The 690-nt window shown below is 60.7% G+C and overlaps 1 protein-coding gene across 1 annotated transcript; it reads right to left on the reverse strand.

The window, feature by feature from the left end:
• Positions 1–2: 2 nt before the first annotated feature.
• Tco025E_09418 (60S ribosomal protein L26) lies at positions 3–404 on the reverse strand (the record flags this gene model as incomplete). The annotated part of the gene is made up of 1 exon (XM_029376237.1): positions 3–404. A coding segment is annotated over one exon (402 nt), but the record flags the coding sequence as incomplete, so codon positions are not given.
• Between the last annotated feature and the right edge of the window lie 286 nt (positions 405–690).

Raw genomic sequence — 690 nt, forward strand, 5'->3', positions numbered from 1 at the left:
GCGGCGGTCACCTTGCCCTTGCCCTTGTCGCTCTTGGTGCTGCGGTCCTTGCGCTCAAGGATGGCCTTGCGGTTGTGGTTCAGCTTCAGCTTCGTGATCTCCACGTTGGAGGGGTGCACGCCGACGGGAACGGTGGTCCCGTTCGCCTTCTCCCGGTTGACCTTGTCGATGTGAATTACCCAACGGAGGCGGTAGCACGCCGTGATCTTGCCCTCGCGGCCCTTGTACGCGCCGCGCTTCACACGCACCTCGTCGTCCTTGTGGACGGGCATGGCACGCACGTTGTACTTGGCGCGGAGCTCCTTCGAGAGCGGGGCGCTCATGAGGATGCGGCGCACATGGCTCGGCGCCTGAAAGTGGGCGCGGCGGGCCTTGCGACGGCTTCCACACTTGATGCTGGCCATGCGGAAGTCCTTGACACTGCGTGCGGCGCAGGAGAGGAAAAAAGGAAAAGGGAGAAAAAAAAACAAAGAAAAAAAACGATAGAGAGAGAGAGAAAGGAAGAGAAGGGCGTCGCGGACGGGGGCGCGCAAAGTGAACAGCAGAAAGGCAGAAGTGCGGGGGGACAACACGGCGCCGCACCTGCTCCATGCTCCTTCCTTCACTAACGTTAACGCACCACAAAATTCCCTCACCCACACGCGCGTGTACGAAGCAGAGGGCTGATACGCACGTAAGTGCGCAAAGGGG

This window comes from Trypanosoma conorhini, assembly GCF_003719485.1.
Source record: "Trypanosoma conorhini strain 025E chromosome Unknown Tco_14.4_contig_01106, whole genome shotgun sequence".
NCBI classification, from domain to species: Eukaryota; Euglenozoa; class Kinetoplastea; order Trypanosomatida; family Trypanosomatidae; genus Trypanosoma; species Trypanosoma conorhini.